Source organism: Sebastes umbrosus, chromosome 3, assembly GCF_015220745.1.
Source record: "Sebastes umbrosus isolate fSebUmb1 chromosome 3, fSebUmb1.pri, whole genome shotgun sequence".
NCBI classification, from domain to species: Eukaryota; Metazoa; Chordata; class Actinopteri; order Perciformes; family Sebastidae; genus Sebastes; species Sebastes umbrosus.
The window spans coordinates 6,912,012-6,930,469 of NC_051271.1; the positions used below are offsets into that span (position 1 = coordinate 6,912,012).

Here is an 18,458-nt window from a genome sequence, read left to right on the forward strand (position 1 = left end):
TGCTACTTATAAAATGAGGGATACATTGTTTACAGTGCTGTTAGATGAGCATGTTCGTGGTGGTGTCAAAGTAAATTTTTATATTGCTTTACAACAAGTAGGATGTTTTTTTTTAACCTGTTTGTCTCAATCTGTCATGAATCAGCTGGGAAGAGAGGAGGACAGCTTCTGGAAGGATACAGTACCTGAACCACATCACACGTACCACGCAGTGGGAGAGACCTACCAGGTACATCTGCACACATCCTCAGTTAGGACTTCAAATACAACAAACTTGACCTTTTACAACAAAGCATCGGGGGATATATTTAAGTGGTCGTACTTTTCCCCACTTCCCTTTCCAGAAAACTAAACTTCCACTTAGCCCAACTCACAACACAACAATAACAGTCGCTAATGAGTGAATTGTCAATTTCCTTAACCCCACCCCCCCCACCCCACCGCAACACACACACACACATACACAAGCACACACACATACACCTAAATAAACCAGCCAGCCAGTCGGGCAGCTAGGTTTTACTTGGCCCCTGTTCCTGCAGAAACAACTGTCGCCTTCCTACTTGGCCCATATCAGTGGAGCCGTGAGGGGAGTAAGCAAACAAATAACACCACCGCCCCCACCTCCTCACCCACTCCTACTACACATCTCCAGTGGCCCCCAGGCAGCGTAGTAGAACGATGTAGGACAGACAGGAAATGGTGAAGAAAGGGTTAAGTGGTCGGGCATTGAGGGAGGCGGAAAATGTGAAGCTGAGGAGGAAGATGAGCAGGTTGAGACATGGGCACGGTTCCACACATACACAGACCTGCTAAATGTCAGGTGCACCGGTGCGACCACTGAAATGTTTTGGACGCACTGTGGAGCCCTGAGTGGTATATTGTGAAGGAGGGACCAGGGAAAGTGGAAGGAGAGGTGGGACATAAGTGAAGGGGGAGGGAGGAAGAGTGTGTGGAGAGGTGGGGAGGTGGGTTGTGGATTGACAGACAAGGGTCCAAGGTTTCAGATAGCCAAGGCGTCAGTAACTCCGCACACCCAGACAGTGGTCAGACATGCTACACACACATTTACACACAAAGATACAGTAAGTGTGAGAAAGTCAGCCTGTCTCTGTTTATGTCTGATTATCAGATATGTGTCCATAAGTCCTGCTGTTAGGTAGCACACAAACACACTAAAGATTTTACTGTAGACTGGTGAGGACTATCTGTTTGCTTTTATGCAACTCGTAATCCTTCACATCACTTTAATCTCAACCATTTGAAATCCATTTTTCTCCTTGAGGACTGATGACACAGGGTGTTTACCAATAATTGCACTATACTTGTGTTTATGTCTAGACATCACAAGAACAAATAAACTGGTTGCACCAGTGACTTAACCCCTTAGCACACCTGTAACACAGTAACGCACCTTCCACACCCAGGTCTCTGCCAGCAGAGGAAAATATAGTGCACAGTCACCAAAACCGAAAGTCGACAACGTACCACTCACTCATTTAACACACTCCACCATGCATGGAAGGAATAAAAGTAAACAGTTGTTGTTTTTGTTAATTTATTCATTTAGTCCACAGCAAGAAAGATGTCTTTTAGCCAAAATGCTCTTCAAAATTTAAAGTGTTATAAAAAGGCTATGTATGATATATAAATATATATTTAGAATTTACAACTTGAAAATGGAGACTAAGCTTACACTGCATATACAAAAACAACATGCGCACTCTCTACTGTTTCCCAGGCCAGCGTCGGAGTACTCCAGCCCGTCGGGGCGTCCGCTGAGCTGTGTGGTGGACGAGAACACGCCTGTGATGACGCCTGTTAATGGGGCCGAGGCCAGCTGCCCACCGGGCGAAGTGCGGATCCAGGAGAGACGTGTTCGATCGCAGCGGCATCGTAACTACATGAGTCGAACGCACCTGCATACGCCGCCTGACCTTCCTGAGGGTTATGGTGAGAGACAGAGCAGCAACGCACACACACACACACACACACACACACACACTCCCTTTGTTAAGTGATTACCATCCATGCCTAATGCATGCCGGTTAGATTTGTGTCCGACTTGATGCTGACTTGCTCTGACGTCATGCACACGCGGGCAACGATAACTTCACGAGATCGAGACAGCCGCAGTTTTTAGAGCCAGGCACCGCAGTTGCTCTCCAACGACTGCAAGACACAAGGCATTATGGTAAAACGCCTGGCTTTCACCTGATCAAAGAACAGCAAACACCACGTGTTGTAGAAAGACTGAACTTTCTCTGATATTATAATGTTTAACGCTAGATTGTAGGATATTAGTTTCATGTTGTGCAATGAAGGTTTCATCTGTTAACAAACATCTTGCGTGGTTGATAATAACAATAATTATAATAATGAAGGTTATTTATATAGCACTTACCAAAATGAGTGCTCATTACAATGTGCTTTACAAGGCGGACATAAAAATAATTAAGGAAAGAATCCAATGCCAGATACACGCACAGTTCCAAATATAAATAAATCTGAACGTGGTCTGAAAACTACGAGTAGCCTACAGATTGGATCTACCAGGATGTCACTTTTCCTGTGACTTCCTGTAAAATCTTTGAAGGCTGCTGGAAACGGCTGGAAACTGTCCGACCTGACCGCCGCTTTTTGTCCCCGCCCCCTGCTGCTGCTGCCTGATCTTGTCTACTTTCCAGGCGAGGCGCAGTTCATCTCCAACGAGCCTATTAAACTGTTTTTTTGTGGAACGTTTTGGAGTGTGTTGGCTGGCTGACGGTCCGGAAGTTTCAGAAGCACGTAAATAGTTTCTGCTGTCTTTTGAGTTGTAGGCTGTTACATTGGAAACGGATGATTCTAATAAATTTGTATTGCTCTTTTTAAGACCTCAACGTTGCTCGGGCAGTTCATGACAAAATTTAATATTAAGTAAATTCTGCAATTCAGTATCCATAAGGTGACTTTAAAATGTATTTACACACCTGACTGACCCCAGTCTGATGTTTTAAACAAATGCTGGTTACGTTTGACAGAGCTCAGCTTCGTCACAAGTGTTTCATCCATTTGCAAAGATTGCCAGTACATCATCAGTGTTGATTTTTACATGTTAATACGATATGTTTCAGTGCAACTACAGTGCAAAGCTCCCTCCTGCTGGTGGTCAAAGTGTCTAGTTTACACCTGGGACACAAAGTGAATGCTTTTAACTAGCTGGTACATTAGAAAGTCAGCTTTAGTCATGGTGAACTTTATCATTACCTGTTCACTGATATCAAAAAGGCAAGCTGAGGTGAAGTCTCAGCCCTAACCCCCAAAAATACACAATCAAAGACATGGTGAGCTGCTCCTTTGGCAGTATCTAGTTTGTAGCCTGGAGGCAGAAATGATTTCTTTTAATGATGAGCTGTTTAAATGCCCTTTTTTATCCTTTTGTTCTCTCTCTGTCTCTCTGCTCTGTCCTTGAGCTCACTCACACTTTCTCTCCTCTCCTCTCCTCTCCTCTCCTCTCCTCTCCTCTCCTCTCCTCTCCTCTCCTCTCCTCTCTTCTCCTCTCCTCTCCTGTTTTTAATAACTTCCTAGAGAAGTGTTTGGGTTTGTACACTGAAATTCCCACAGTGAAGAGAAAGAGGGCAAAGCAGGGTATTCATAGCTCGGTGTTTAGCTCAGAGAAGGTACTTTAGGTCATTGGCTATTTTTTTACGTCTGTAATTCTGAAGCTGATCTTACTAACGGCATGCAAACACATTGGGAAAATAATGCAGGAGCTACACAAGTACATTTTCCAACAGTGCACCCCACAATACCCACAGAGTCTGTAAAATTAGTTTTTTTATTTTAAGTGAGGTGCTGTATGCCAGCGATTTTTAGAATGGCACTGCTGGACCTGTGCCCCCTTTTGAAATGTCCTGCTGCGTCCACTGAGGCTGTCCAAGGTCGGACAAAGTGAGTCACTGATGCCCAACAGCTAGCGAGCTTTCTTCCTCAGCTGAACCCTCTGAACCAGTGGCTGGGTGTGGCGAGGGAGCGTGAGAGAGAGAGGGAGAGTGTGAGGGGAAAAAGAGAGGGAGAGGTGGGTAGGAAACGAGTTGTGCCAGGAGGAAGTTGGGGTGGGGGGTAGTGATGGATTAGCGGGTCCACATACACACATGAACACCACGCCTGTGCAGCACACACACTTTGTGCCAACATTCACACACTCACTCTCCATTCATCCATGAGCTGGATGGAACGAGAGATCCAACAAGCCAATGATGAACCATTCTCTTCGGATTTCTTCCCCCCGTTTGTTTACAATATATTATTTTAGTGGGTTTGGAATGACTGACAGCGTTTTCCTTTCCATTTCCTTTGGTTTTGGAGATTAATGGGAAAGGGATTACTTTCAGAGCACACACCACACTTTAAGAGAAAACAAGGCAACTAGGATGCACCGAGAAACTCTGCGCAAGGAAAAACACTCATGGAAGTCTTTGATAAATTCCCCTCACATTTTATTTCCCCCCATCCTCTTGGGATAGCCCTACTGGAGACAGGAGAGGAACTAATTGATTACATTGGCGCACACCTTAAGAAACTCTTGTCCTTGCAGTTTGCCTGTCACATCAATTATAAACAGAATTCCCCTTCTCCAAAATACACAAACTCACTATCCATGCTTGTACCCATCAGGACTAGTCTACAGAACAACAGACGCAGCAACAGTTTCAAGCTTGTTTCAGTGCTGTTTTTGCCATTTTCACATATTAATTCCAATTAATTTTCTCTCTGTTTTAGAGCAAAGAACAACTCAGCAGGGTCAAGTCTACTTCCTCCACACACAGACTGGAGTTAGCACCTGGCATGACCCCCGAGTGCCCAGGTAACTCCTTTGTTTTCCAGTTTTTTCCATCTTTATTGTACAGATTTGTATCTATTTGTAAAAGACTTTATGAATTTCTCTTGATTGATGTTATTAAGAGCTAAGACCACGGCATCACAGACAAATGGGTTCTATGGGTACCCACGAGTCTCTCCTTTACAGACATGCCCACTTTATGATAATCACATGCAGTTTGGGGCAAAAAACATGCAGGTTTTTTGCATCCAATACAAATGTGTTGTTTTTGCCTATTCTAAAAATGGTGTATTTGAATATTTCTGCATACTGGGGTCCCTAAACAGTCTTGGAATTACATAAATTGGGTATCACTTTAAAGCTGAGACTCTTGTGGATCCAATGAGCCCAACTGTATTCATGTGTGATGATGTTAGTCCCCATAGAAGCCATTTCATTGTAATGAGACCATTTTTTAAAAATTTGATTTCACTGTATATAATGACCTGTGGTGACCTCTAGGATAATCACAACCTCATGAAACTTTACAGCCACAAATTAGAGACCTAGAGCATTCAGAGGATGGCTTTCCTAGGTAGCTTGACAATAAGGAGGTTTCTGAGCAGTTTTCGGAACAGAAGTGCTCGCCATCCAAGCGCCGAAAAATGCAATTCTAGCCGAAATCTCCAAATGTCAAAAGTTTTTAAACCAAATCATAGCATGGCTTTTTCTACGGTGTTCCTCAAGGTCTTGGTGTCTTAATGTGGTATTTTGGCGGGATTATTGATCATTTTTATCAATTCTTGAGTGGTAAAAAATGGTTAAATTTAGCACCAAATCTGTTCAACAAATGCTATCAACCCAAAAATTGCTGCAACAACTTATTTCCAATAATAAATATATACATACATTTGCATAAAGCAAGCATGTTTACCCACTTCCATTTTGATAAGTGTATATCTAAGAGGAGAAAATACTTCTTAATACTTATCAATCTCACTTTAAGTTACACTTTGAATGGATAAAAAATGTGTGATTAACTATGAACAATCATGCGATTAACCAAGATCAAATATCTTAATCGATTGACAGCCCTAATTTCAATTAATTACTTAATTCATGTTTATTTCAGATTTATGACTAGAACAACTTGACACACAGCGCTGAGCTGCATCTCAAATTAATCTTCAGGTTCTGAGCTTTCAGATGATGTACACATCTTCCATGTGACATCTACTGTTGACCTGCTATCTCCCCCTAAAGACCCCTTGTACCCCCCTAAAAAAAAGACAAAAACAGGCCCATGTGGGTCTCTTAGGGTTAATATGAGCATAATTATCTCACAACACATTGACTTAAACACACGATGAATGCACTGCAGTGTTGACAGTGTTGTATTATTTTAATCCTAATATAAACCTGATAGATATTACCAAAACTGACAGGACCAAACTGGACTTGACTGGGCTGGATCAGACCTAATTTCTCACGTATTAGTCATATTTCATGCTCAAGTCCGGGTCAGCCAAACTAATGACCTCTGAGTCCGATGTGGAGTTGGCTGAAAAATCTTTTGGACAGATGTTGATCTGAACACACCAAAGACTAGTGGTTCTGCATTCAATCAAACTGTTTCACCAACTCTCAATAGCCCGCTAGTTAATTCACCAGAGACTTCAGGCGCTGCTATTGCGTTACATTTTTTGGCCGTGTCTCGGCGTAGCTGCTGCTCAGCAATGAAGCTCACGCATTTAACATCCAACTCACTGCAGCAACCTCTGGGTTTGGTCATTTTGGACAGAGCCTCTAAAATGACCCAGTATGTTGTGATGAGTGCAGCGAGGCATGTGCTTTGTCCCTGAGTGATGTGTCCTCACTTCACACAAGGACAAAGTACTCACACACACACACATAAGCACAAGCACAAGTCGTCCTTAGGCTATAGCATTGTCCCAGATCAGGGATTAGGTCTCTACTGACGGGAATGTCGGTGTACAGGAGAGACGAAGAATTGAGAAATCAGAGCAAGTACTTTGTCAGAAGAATAATGATTAATGTTGTTGATGCTCTTTGGTTTGTTGAGATCTCCAGTCTAGTGGTCTGATTGAGTTCTGTGAACCTGCTGTAAAGGAAAAGTCTACAGAGCGGGTCCTCTTAACGGAGTCCTCCATGTTGCTCCGCCATGTTTCCACAGTAGCCCAGAACGGACAAACCAAACGCTGGCTCTAGAGAGAGCCTTTTCTCGTTTTTACGTTACCTGAAGGCCAACCGTAGTTCTCCAACATGCTTGTGAAACTGCGGTAACGTGAGCCGCTTGGTGCTAAACCGTGGTACCGCCAGCCGCCGTCTGACTTCTGTTGCACCTAAAGTTGTGTTACAATGGTAAGGATGGCCTCTGAGTGAGGCGAACGACGTTACCATGGTTGTGCACTCGGCGGCTCACTTTAGCGCAGTCTTGGAGTGAGCGAAGGGGTACTCAGTTGGTTGCAATCTGCAACCACACAGATGCCGCCAAATTGTACACACTGTACCTTTAATTTTGCACTGCAATAAAATCTGAACTCCACAAAGGACAATGACTCTGATGGGGATCAGCACCTAAGGAGTTTGTTCAGCAAGTTAATTACATAATTACTTTATGATACATGTTGGGAGGAAATTTTCTCCCATCTGAGACCAATCAATTATATATAGTACTAAAGCTAGTCAGAGTGTGATGATCGGAGCTGTTTGGTCTGCAGGCCTGTTTGTTTTAGCCTACATGTATGTATTTATAGTTGAATTTAGAATTACACTTGTTTTCTTGCTAATGGTTTCTATCTTCTTTGTTCAGGGACCTCAGCAATGTGAACTGTGAGGAGCTGGGCCCGCTGCCACCAGGCTGGGAGATCAGAAACACAGCCACAGGACGCGTCTACTTTGTCGACCACAACAATCGAACAACACAGTTCACAGACCCGCGACTATCCGCTAACCTGCATCGAGTACTCAAGTAGGTGTATAAATCATTGATGCGTTAGAGCCCCCAGGACATTAGGTAATGTTTAAGGACATTACCTTGGCTGTGGTTTAGATTTGTGTTACCAAGGACATATCAAATTTAACTTTTTATTTCCAGTAATTGTATCTTTCTAAAAAATAGGGTACTTACACACAACTCTTCCAAAACAGAAATGGTCAATAATGTTGCTGCATGCAAATGTTAACAGTCCCCTCTACCCTGAGTACTCAAACTAGTGGGGACAAAAACACAGAGGCCCTTTTCAGACCCGGTATTAACATGCGTCCTCAGTGATCCGATCACTAGTGGAGACGCATTCTAATGCCAGGTGTGAACAGACGTAGTAGAAGTAGCTTCACACTCATACTATCCGTCCTGTAAATGGACTTGATGACTCCTGTCTGGTGATGCTGGAATAACCTGAAGTGAGGGAAAAAAACTGTGACATACACTGCAGTCATGAATCCACCAGCAATGCATACTGTATATCTACTGTAAGATCATCACTGTCTTGGTTTCATTCATCTCACCTTATATTTTTGTCCTTCTCTTTTTGTCCCTTCTTGTCTTCCTCTTTCTGTCTTTCTCACTGACGCTGCTATCTCTTCATCCATTTCCTCTCTCTGTTTTTATTTATTTATTTATTTGTCCATGTCTTGGACGTCATCACTGTTTGACTGTTTTATTTCTCCTTCCTCTGCTTTTCTTCTCATTGTCTTGCTTCTCTTTTTTTTAAATCTACCTTTATTCTGTTTCTTTGTGTCCTGTTACTTGTCTCCTCTCTTTTTTATAATCCCGTCCCATGTTGTTTTCAACGCTTCAATCATCTTCTCTGTCATTCACATTCTTTTCATGCCCTTTTTTTCCCTTCTTTGTCTTTTCCCTCCCTTCTCTCCTCCTGTTTTCTCGCGCAGCCCACCAAGTCCAAGTCCAAATGGTTCCCGTGTGGCCATGGACAGCCAAAACACTAACCTCAGGTAACCCGCACACACACACACACACACAAAAACACATGCAGGCACGCACACATGCATTTGTACAGACATACGTGTGTTCACATACTTGCATGCAGACAATAATCTGTGTATGTATACGCACACACTTGCACATGGTCTCTGACAAACATGCATGTGAACAATGCAATCAGCACACAGGTTTTCGTACACTCGCCCCAGCTGTCTGTTCAAAGCTGTTTCAGCAACCAGTCACTCAAAAGCTTCTCACACACACACACACACGCACACACACATGCACACACACACCCACACACACACACACACACACCCGCACGCACACGCACCCGCACCCACACACACACTCTGTTACACTATCATGAGAGAAAATGCTGACTGTGATACTTTTCCACGGGGCAATGTCCATTATGTGTTTACGTTTTGTACGTGCATAACCTTCCTCAGGGTTGACTTTCATGTGGATGTCATTCAAGTTCAACACACACACAAACACACAAACACACACACACACACACACTGTCTGGCTGTCAGTGTCGGGGGGCTGTCAGTCCATCTTTCGGTGTGTTTGTGCTGTCTGTCAGCAGTCTGCCGCCACTGAAGATCAGCTTGTAGGCAGCTACGACAGCAGAGAGGCCTGGTGAAGCCGACCCCACTTGGGAAAATAATACTAAACACGTGTTAGCACAGCAGCTGTTAGCTTAGCACCAGTTCTCATATCCTCGCTGAACACACATGGGATACGTACGTTAGCAGTGCGTTAGCTCTTCAACTGAGTAGTTTAGAGGAAGCAGAGTCGTGCTATTGGTGTGGAAGGAACCTGTGAGTTGTGTGTGAATCCCTGATATGATTAACTGAATTGTAGGATTGTTCTTGGTGTGTTTTGGCTGTCGGGGAGCTCCCTGTACTTTCCGCCTGCCAGTGTGTGAGGCAGGACTCATTAGAACAAGAGGAACATAGAGAGATTTTCCCCCTTTGCTTTTTTAGTGCAAATTCTCAGTCGAAACCTCTTTCAATAACAGCGGCTGGCACGATAGACATGTTTGGGAAATCAACATCTGGTCATTTGGTCAAATAGTATCCATATGTGTCAGAACAGCCTCTGGTTGTGAGCTGAAGCTCAGCTATGTTATCCAGTCAGCATCATTAACGGCTTGTCTGACTCCTTATTAGGAGACGTTTGAGGGAGTCCAGACAGTTTTAGAACTTTGAAAAGGTCAAAATTAACGAGCCAATTTCTAATTCAGTTTTACGTGATACGCACTGATTAATGAAAACAAAATTAAAACACACTCTGTATGCCGTCCGTGTCATAGCATTAAATGTGGAATGTCCAACACTCTTGAAACATGAGTGAATATGTGTCTATATACTTTATTTGGCCTTTTTTCTGAAGAAATATAATCAGAGCGGACATAGCCAAATTTAGAGTTATGGTATTTCTGATCCTTGAAATAAGTCTAATAAATCCTCAAGCAAATCAGATTTCTCTTTTCTGGCTTTAAGACCATCAGCCTATTGTTTTTCAGAGTGCAAAAGTAGAACTTGACATTTGGGCAAGAAATAATTTAGTTAAAGCTGAAGTAGGCGAGATTAGAGCAAATATGATTTAAAAAAAAAAAAAAGAAGTTATTTTTATAAAATGGTCGCTATATCTTGACGGTAGAACATGAAACAGGTAACCAGAAAAAAATCATGTGCCTCTGTGTCCTCCGGTGCTCCTAACGGCATCTGCAAGATTTCACATACTGGAGGAAAACAAGCAGTAAGAGCTGATCTCAGGTCTGCCGTCCAGCTGCCGTCTATGAGAGCCGGCTGTCAATCACTCTCGAACTCCAACCAAACGGTCAAACTAGGCAGCACTGATCAAATATGAATCAATATTATGTTACTGTGAGAGCCTATTTCTCTCCTCAAATGTTTTCAGAATCATCTTGTAGTGCACGGTTTAGCTGTAAAATTAGAAAGTTAGTGCCGCCGGCGCCATTGTGAAATCTGGTGAAGGAATGCCAAATTCTGGTCACATGACCTGAGCACAGCTGATAGGAACGCTCTCTAAATGAATTGATTTTTTAAAGCCTGAAAACAGAGCCATGAGGAGGTGCACAAGTCTAGTTTTCTCTCAGAACACTTGAATTACAATATGCTGAAAGGTTATTATAGAATTTTTTCCCAGTGATGCCAAAAATATACTGCCTACTGCCAATTAAATTATTTTATCTTCAAAAGATTAGAATGTATAATAAGGCCAACTGTAAAGGTAAATTAGCTCAAACTCAAATAGTATTTGTTTGAGATAACGTTGGTCTGTTTGACTGTTGTCCATGTTATAAACTTACCTTACACTTCTGCTGGTATACTGTTGTAGTTTTTCTAACATTAAACAACATTAAAAATATTTTTAAAAGATATTATACAAACACCAGTCTGTACAGGTGGTTTCTAAAAGCTTTTTTAAAGTGTTTTTTAGTGGGTATATTTTTTACCCCGTGTCTGTAGAACCAGTTTGTGTTTTGTCTGTACAGATTAGACATTACAACATTGTGAGTCTGCAGTTTGCACCTCAGTCTACTGATCCTGCAGGATGCATCTTGGTTTGAATGTGACTCAGGCGGCGGCCCTGCTGCCGTCGACCTTAGACTAATGAAGGCCTTGAGTTGTCAGACAGTCAGACACAGCTACATTACTGTGGTCTGCCACACTGTCTCTCGCACACTTAGCTTCCTCCCTTTGCACCAGCACATAGTATATATATGTCTGCAAGATTACATCAGTGTTTGCTGAAGGTATTTTTAGTTGCCGCTGGATTGAGGTTTAGTGGGCATCAGCAGGTATTTTCCCAACCAAGTTATAAATCTTCATGACATTTATATCAACATTTGCATTGATGTTTTAAGAAGTCATTATATTATATTTGGTACAAGTTGGGTGTGTGGTGTATTTAACCTGTGAAAGATAAATATGAATGCAAATTATTAGGTTAGCTATATATATATATATATATATATATATATATATATATATATGCAATATATACAGTTTTGACATATCATACTGTACTTTTCAGACCTCACGTGACTTGATGCTACAGTAAATTGCAGTCGTCTAAACAGTATATATAGCAGGGTAAACCTGTCTGCATGTGGTGCGTTAAAGGGCTGTCTGTTTCAGAGTGAACAGGAGTACAGGACCTCGGTGTGGCTGGTTGAAACCTTAAATCCATACCAAAAAAATTTCACTCACACCAAATCCCTTCTGTTTTATTTGCATGCGCAATGTACTGCACTCTTGTCAGTGTGAGCTGCTTTTTGCTCTCATATGCTGTATACAGTATGAGTTATGGGCTGTCAAAGTTAACGCAATAACGCATTAACACAAAATCGTTTAAACGCCACTATAATTTCTTTAACGCATTAACACAACTTGCGATTTTTAGGTTGTAGCGGGCTTTAAAGCTAGAGTGAAGCCAGCGATACTGGTATCATATGAAACTACATATATAAGCTATGGAATTCATTGATACCAACCATGTCTTGCTAGCTTGTCGGCAAGGAGGTTAAATAACGCTATAAAGTTACGCTAAATTTTGGCGATGAAAAACTGTCATGGCCATTTTCAAAGGGGTCCCTTGACCTCTGACCTCCAGATATGTGAATGAAAATGGGTTCTATGGGTACCCACGAGTCTCCACTTTACAGACATGCCCACTTTATGATAATCACATGCAGTTTGGGGCAAGTCATAGTAAAGACAGCACACTGACGTTGCCTGTTGTGCTTGAGTTTGCCATGTTATGATTTAAGTATATTTTTTTATGCTAAATGCAGTACCTGTGAGGGTTTCTGGACAATATGTGTCATCGTTTTCTGTTAATTGATTTCCAATAATGAATATATACATACATTTGCATAAAGCAAGCATATTTGCCCACTCTCATATTGATATGAGTATTAAATACCTGACAAATCTCCCTTTAAGGTACATATTGAATAGATAAAAATGCAATTAATCGCGATTAACTATGGACAATCATGCGTTTAATGACGATTAAATGTTTTAATCGATTGACAGCCCTATTTATAAGTCCAATCAAAGCAGAAAGTACAGCAGATTGTTTTCTGTAATGGCAACATTTTGCAAACCTCTCATCCGTTATTCTCAGAAAGTGTCGTCAAACGCAACATATTTTTGTCAGTAGACGGTCTCATCATTGCAGTCTGTCGTCTGCTTCTGGTTTCCTGTACTTCCTGCATTGTATGAAACCAGTAGAAGCGTGCAGATGTGGTAGTTTGGTAGGTGGGAAGAATGTTAGAGATCACACATTTAAAAATAAAAATAGTTCTGTACACGCATGCGCACAGTTTTGACTCCACGTTCTGTAGAGTCGGCTGCAGCGTTTGGCCGACCTCTCTGTCCTCTCCTGCTTTTTAGGCAAGCGTTATATAGCAGGGCACCAGCTGATACTCAGACTCATAAAGGGGCCTTTGATTCCCCAGGCCGGGTAGGGGGTGTGTTGGGGTGGCTGGTGTGGCTTTAACACCACTACACCCACTCAACACTCATTACAGCCCACCTGTGTCAGCTGCCATGAAAAAGAAGTACATTTTCTCTTACACACACAAACACGCAGCTTTGGGCTCTTGTGCACACACCCAGTCTGCCTCCCTGCAGATACCGTAAGAGGATGGAGGGCTATCATGACTCTGCAGGTTCAGGTTCACATGCAGGTGACCCAGTCTTGGCAAATGTTCACTCCTTCTCTTCTCGACTTCTCCAGCTTCTTTTCCTCCTGCTCCTTCCACCTTGGAATAACAATAATAAAATCCTCTGGCTCTTATATTGAATTTGAAAGTTATATTTCTCCCCGAGTAGTATTTTACCCAAGCTGTCATAGCAAGAGGAACCATTTCTCTCTTTTGGCTCGGGCAGATTTTCAGCCTTGCTGTGCTTGTATTTTCTATATTTACCATCAAATATGCAGAGCTCGTCCCCGTTTGGAAACCAGAGACGATGAACTATGTCGAAACGTATTTTTAATTACACCGTGCCCTAAGAAGGAAAAAAAAAATGCGCTGAAATTACGCTTTATTATATGGTTCTTCAGCCTCCCAGCCAAAAGCAACTCATTCCATTTTGTTTTAAGGCCATCTTTTCTTCCCCTCCTCCTTCCTAAAGTGGTTTTCAGGACTGCTCCGCTGCAGTCTTACCCTTTCTTTGACATGCTAGGAGCCCCAGCGCCTGCCAATAAAATAAATAGCGGCGGACTTGATTATACAGGGATAGACTGCCGAAACACTGCACCCGTTTAGTTTGGAAAGCCCAAATAGATGAGGCCTTTTTCAACCCACTGAACCAGAGAACCCAAATGTACAAGTGTCGGAATAAGTGGGTGGCTATGTGCCGCTACCTCAGATGGTCTCTCCTTCCTTTTTATAAACCAATTCAGTCTTTGTTTGGCCAACAGCAGCCCGGACGCTCCTCTCAGCGGAGGACAGTAGCGTCTTTTAAAGACGTCCTCTGCTGGCTCAGCGTCTCCTCGCAGGAAAATGAGGGCTGCTGTCCTGTTGAAGGGAGGGATGGATTATGTTTTTACGAGGCCCACCCAGGCATCCCACCACCGACACCACAATGAGGGCTGGAGGAGACCAGACCTAGAACATTGACCATGGCTCACTTTTGCCAACATTGCATTTTGTAGTTGTCTCGTCTTTTTTTTTTTTAATCACAGGCCCTGAATGACAAGAGAGCAAAAGGGGGTAAAGTTCAGTAGCCAAGTTCCTTGTGTTGAATTCCTCGCTCCTCTTTGCAACAGGCATGCTCACACCTTTCCCACACTTCTTGTCCTGAAAATTGCAAAATCACAAAACAAGGCTGCACTTTGGCAAACATGAACTCAGAGTGGTGGTGGCTGTAATCTACATTTATCAGAACATCGTTCGCAGCTTAGAGAAAATAATCTTCAGTATTTGTGCTCGTCGAAGGGGAAACAAGACTGGAAGTTTACAAAAATGTTGGTGTTTTCTTTCCCCCACCTTCACCTCAAAGTATGAGGAAGGGTGGCAGCTCCAGTGGTCGGATGATGGAAGTTCCAGTTGTGGTTGGTGGTGGGCAGGGATACCTAAACAACCTGGGCTGTCAGCTTCTTTATGCTCCACAGGAAGTAAAGATGTCTTGGGATGGAAAAGAGACTACAGCTGGAGTAATGATTTAGGGGGAATTAAAATAATTAAAGTTGGATATGTTAGACTTGAAGAGAGCTAGCCAGAGGCGCCAGCTGTTCTTACACCACTCTAGTTTGTATATTTCTTTCCCTCTCTCTTTCTTTTCCCTGCTGTGTGCATCTCTTTTCCTCTGCTTACCCAGGGGTTATCTCCCTCTCTCTGTCTTTCCTGGTGGTATTATTTACCAAACGTCTGGTCAAAGGCCCAGCCTGTCCACAGGTCTGGATCAGATTTACTCAGGGCTTAGGGCTGTGTTTAGTGCTTTGAGAGGAGTGAGGAGGGCTCAAGAGGGAATTTCTTACAAAACTCCCTAGTTCAGCGGTTAGAAGATATTTGAGATGGAGGGGTTGGGGAATTCCCTACAGGACATATCCCTCTTTCTTCTTCTGTAAATATGTTGCCTCAACTGGAATCAAAGCAGTACACAAGAAAAATTATAAAATATACTTATGACCATGTGACAGTAAATGGCTGTAATGCACCAAATAGAAATCAGCTCAGGACAACCTGTTTAATATTTACTGTTTAAGTGAATCTTACTGACATGTGACTCTTCTTTTCTGTCTTTTTCCTTCTACCCGTCTTTCTTGTCACTCATCTTCCCATTCACACCTTGTTGATCTCCCTCCATCTGCTCTCCTCCTCCTCCTCCATCCCTCCTTGGCTGTTCATCCTACGCCTCCCCCTTTCAACCACATTATCCATCCAGTCATCCGCCTCCGTCGAAGGACCAGGGAGGTCCCATGGTCCCTCAACAAGTTCTCTCCCCAGCCCAGCTGCCTGAAGAGGCCGAGTGCCTGACGGTGCCCAAATACAAGAGAGACCTGGTGCAGAAGCTGAAGATCCTGCGACAGGAACTTTCTCAGCAACAACCCCAGGCCGGCCACTGCCGCATCGAGGTCTGCCGAGAGGAGATATTTGAGGTAAAAAACACAAAAAAAAACACTCAAAACACACACAAACAGCATATTGACCAGGGCCGGCTCTAGCCCTTTTGGTGCCCTAGGCGAAATTTGGATTTGGAGCCCCCCGGTGCTCTAGGATTATGGTTAGGGTTCAACCCCCCCAGAACCTCAATCCTTGCCCCGTAAGCTGCAACACACATCAGACATCACATAGCTTCAAGACAAAAATTAAGATTTTTATTTTCAGAAATAACTGCATTTATTATAATATAAATAAACAATTGGTCCTTGATATTGTTGGCTTAAAAGTGTTTAGTCAGTTTCACTACAATTTACACTTTTATTAGCAAATAAGTGCGGCCGGGCAGATGAAAAAAGGGAGTTACAGGGTTGAAAAGTGTATTTCTTTCTTTGTTTATTTGTTCATTTGTTACCTCAATGCAGAAAATGAGGAAGGGTGCCCACGGGCATTTTCTTTTTTTTAAATTTCATTTCATTTTTTTCTAGAGGGCGACCGGCACCACCCTGAAGGGGTGACCGCCTATACTGTATGTCCTATGCCTTAAGCCGGCCCTGATGTTAACAACGCACTTGTTTGAGTAGCCTGATAGAAAACAAGAGGAACACAAACACTTCCTTTCATCACGTTAATAGATTATGAACCACTATGATCCCAAAACTTTTATTTGTCTGAAAGACTCCACTTCAGGACTGCATATGTTCATCTAAAAATAGTCTTGATACTTGTTAACATGACACCCTAACCTAACATTCCTGATGGGCTTTAAGCCATAAAAGGAAACATTTGGTTGACTGTTGAAGGGCATGTGAGCGCAGCATGCAAACACATGCCCCGTAAATGAATGCAAACACAGAATTTTCCTTGAATGTGTATAATACGCATTGAACGCGTGTTCATAAAATTTCACCATCTGGCATTCACAAAAGCATCACGTGCTGACACGCAAACTCCAAAACGTCCATGAAAACAAAGCAGAATGCTCACAAGCCCAGATCTTTGCATTTTACTGGCATTTTTTCACCCCGTTTACGATGTGCACCAGAAAAGGGCCCAGGGCAGCACAGAACCACTACTCAGAACCGCTTTATGATTTCCAGGGAAAGCAGAACAAAAAGGCCTTCACAACACCACAAAAAAAACGATTTCTTCTCCTCCTCTGTCTCTCTTTTTCTTGCTCTCCCAATCATTTGTTCTACCAAGGCAAGGCATTCTTTCTGGATGATTTCAGCAGCTAAAGAGATGGGGAACGGGGGGAGAGGAGAGGGAAGGGGAGGGGAGGGTGGGAAGGAGCGGGTGAGGAAAGGAGCTAAGGCAGCAGTGGCAAGAATTCGAGGCCAGACATAACTTCATAACTACAAGTTGAGCAATGAAAAATATGACTTCATCCTCCTTCGACGTGACAGCTGTGGAAGGGGAAAGTTAAGTGTGAAAACCAGCCCTGCAGATCCACTTGAGGTTTTTGTGCAGGAACCAGTGCTACAGTTAACCGCTGGCGGTCTGTTCACGCAAGTGTGTGCATGTACTTACAGTGGTTCTACTCAGATATTCTATCTACACGTGTTCTGTGCCACAAGTTGACATGTGATTAAAGGTTTTCAATGTTGTGTACTCTTTGCACACAAATAGTTTTGCCCACCAGCATGTTGGATAACTTCAGTTTAGAGTATCTAAAACGTTTGTGTGTTTAACAGCATCTTACAGCCGACTCTGTGCAGCCTCACTCCGTCATGCTTTCACTGTTGCAGCAGTGCTGTTGCTGTGGCAGGATATTGTTTACTGTGGCATGGCCTCTGAGTCTTTGGTCTCCTCTGAGAGGACAGACAGAGAGATAACTCTTATGTAATGTCAAAAGGAAACACACTGACTATTTGTTTAACTAGAAGTGGAGCAGGGTTACGTTGATGAGAGGCACGGACAGAATTACCAGGATGCACTGGAATCAATTTATTCTTTCTAAAGCAAGCTAATGTTTATTGTGTTTAGGCTCAAGTCTGCCCCAAATGTGCAGTATGCACATGAAAATTAGCCCATACCCTGTCTGCCCATCTGTCGCTAGCTGCTTTTTTGAAACAACAAGCTAAAGGGGTCTTAAAAGTCAACAAATCAAGCGAGTAAGTCGCTAAGTTGGCAACACTGGTAGTGATGTCCCTCAAATGATATTGTAGAGTCATCATCTGTGATATTAAAGCTCTTTTTTTGTGTTAAATTTGCTGTATGTGTTGAATCGTAGGAGTCGTACCGGCAGGTGATGAAGATGCGTCCAAAGGATCTCTGGAAAAGACTGATGATCAAGTTTAGAGGAGAAGAGGGACTGGACTATGGCGGAGTAGCAAGGTATTTAGTCACATGTTTATTTTTCTGTGACTTTTTTATGCTTGTTTGATGTACATTTTTCAGAGTAAATCTGTGTTTGTGTGTTAGGGAATGGTTATACCTGCTGTCCCACGAGATGCTGAACCCCTACTACGGCCTGTTCCAGTACTCCAGAGACGACATCTACACTCTACAGATTAACCCGGACTCTGCTGTCAACCCGG

General features: G+C 42.9%; 1 protein-coding gene across 1 annotated transcript in view; it reads left to right on the forward strand.

Moving 5' to 3' along the window:
- The window catches only part of LOC119485247 (E3 ubiquitin-protein ligase SMURF2-like), a 71,190-nt gene that overhangs the window by 45,783 nt on the left and 6,949 nt on the right, over positions 1-18,458 (forward strand). Inside the window, exons 7-14 of the mRNA XM_037764689.1 lie at positions 146-229; positions 1,742-1,953; positions 4,762-4,846; positions 7,635-7,793; positions 8,717-8,779; positions 15,704-15,917; positions 18,152-18,255; positions 18,343-18,457. Coding sequence (XP_037620617.1) covers positions 146-229; positions 1,742-1,953; positions 4,762-4,846; positions 7,635-7,793; positions 8,717-8,779; positions 15,704-15,917; positions 18,152-18,255; positions 18,343-18,457 — 1,036 coding nt within the window. The remainder of the gene's footprint in view (positions 1-145; positions 230-1,741; positions 1,954-4,761; positions 4,847-7,634; positions 7,794-8,716; positions 8,780-15,703; positions 15,918-18,151; positions 18,256-18,342; position 18,458) is intronic.